The 980-nt window shown below is 58.9% G+C and overlaps 1 protein-coding gene across 1 annotated transcript in view; it reads right to left on the reverse strand.

The window, feature by feature from the left end:
* Nucleotides 1-3: 3 nt before the first annotated feature.
* SF3A2 (splicing factor 3a, subunit 2, 66kDa) overlaps nucleotides 4-980 on the reverse strand; it is a gene marked incomplete at both ends in the record, with an annotated part of 3,185 nt that continues 2,208 nt past the window's right edge. Inside the window, 2 exons of the mRNA XM_010145613.1 lie at nucleotides 4-105; nucleotides 421-506. Of these exons, the coding sequence (XP_010143915.1) occupies nucleotides 4-105; nucleotides 421-506 (188 nt within the window). The remainder of the gene's footprint in view (nucleotides 106-420; nucleotides 507-980) is intronic.

Below are 980 nucleotides of genomic sequence, written 5' to 3' on the forward strand. Positions count from 1 at the left end.
GTTCATCAGCGGAGGAGGAGGGGGCCGCTTCACGGTCGGGGGTCCGGGAGGGAGGTTCGGGGGAGCCGGGGGCTTCTCCATCTTGAAGTGGAACTGAAGGAAGAACTGGGGAGCGGAGGGGAGAAAAGAGAAGGGGACAGTGAACCCTCGGGACAGCTCCGGCCATCACACGACACTCGTGCTCTCAGCCCGGGTCTCTCGTGACCCCCCCAGACCACGGCTGCCCTTCCACCCCACCAGCGCTTCTCACTCCCCCCAGCGTTGCCCAGTACTTCAACTCCTCTGAAACTGGTTCTAAGCACTGAGCCACGTGAAGGAGCGAAGATTTGAGTGTTCAAGGCCAGACTGACGTGCGCAACTCCTGCGTTCTGCCCCCTGCTCCCTCTCTAACCCCGCAGAGACGTCGCCGTGCTCCGCTACCTGCTTGGTTTCCCTGTTCCAGTGGGTCCAAAACTTCCCTTCGGCTTTGTCGATCTCTCTGCTCGGCACCTGCAACAACAAAGACCCCGGAGCTATTTTTAGCCCCAGCACAGCAGCTCAACAGCCCGTTTTAGCACCAGAGCCTGCAAGATAAGCCCAGTTATTCCAAGCCTTTGTGAGACGCGCTCGTCTCGGATGTTATTAGATAGAGATGGGGGCAGGAAAGAATTAAGTTACTTCCCTATCGGTCAAGGACAAGCGTCCTGGCGAAAATCCCTTCCTCCACATCTGCACGAAGGCTGGGGAGCACAGCCCGGAAGGCTCCGTTGTGCGCCAGACTCCGAGAAGTCAACGGCTCCCCAGAGCTCCGCACGTGCCAGAGCCCGCCCCTGATTTTCAGGGGGGTTTAATGACTTCCAGCCATGTCTTGCTGACCCCCTTCCCACTCTGTTAACCCCCTGAAGGCCAGAGAGGGTCTGTAAGAACGTTCCCTGGGCATTAATGTCCTGGACAACACAGGAAGGGATCCCCCCGCCAGCCCTCACCTTCAAGGCGATGGT

This window comes from Buceros rhinoceros, unplaced genomic scaffold (assembly GCF_000710305.1).
Source record: "Buceros rhinoceros silvestris isolate BGI_N320 unplaced genomic scaffold, ASM71030v1 scaffold46501, whole genome shotgun sequence".
NCBI lineage: Eukaryota > Metazoa > Chordata > Aves > Bucerotiformes > Bucerotidae > Buceros > Buceros rhinoceros.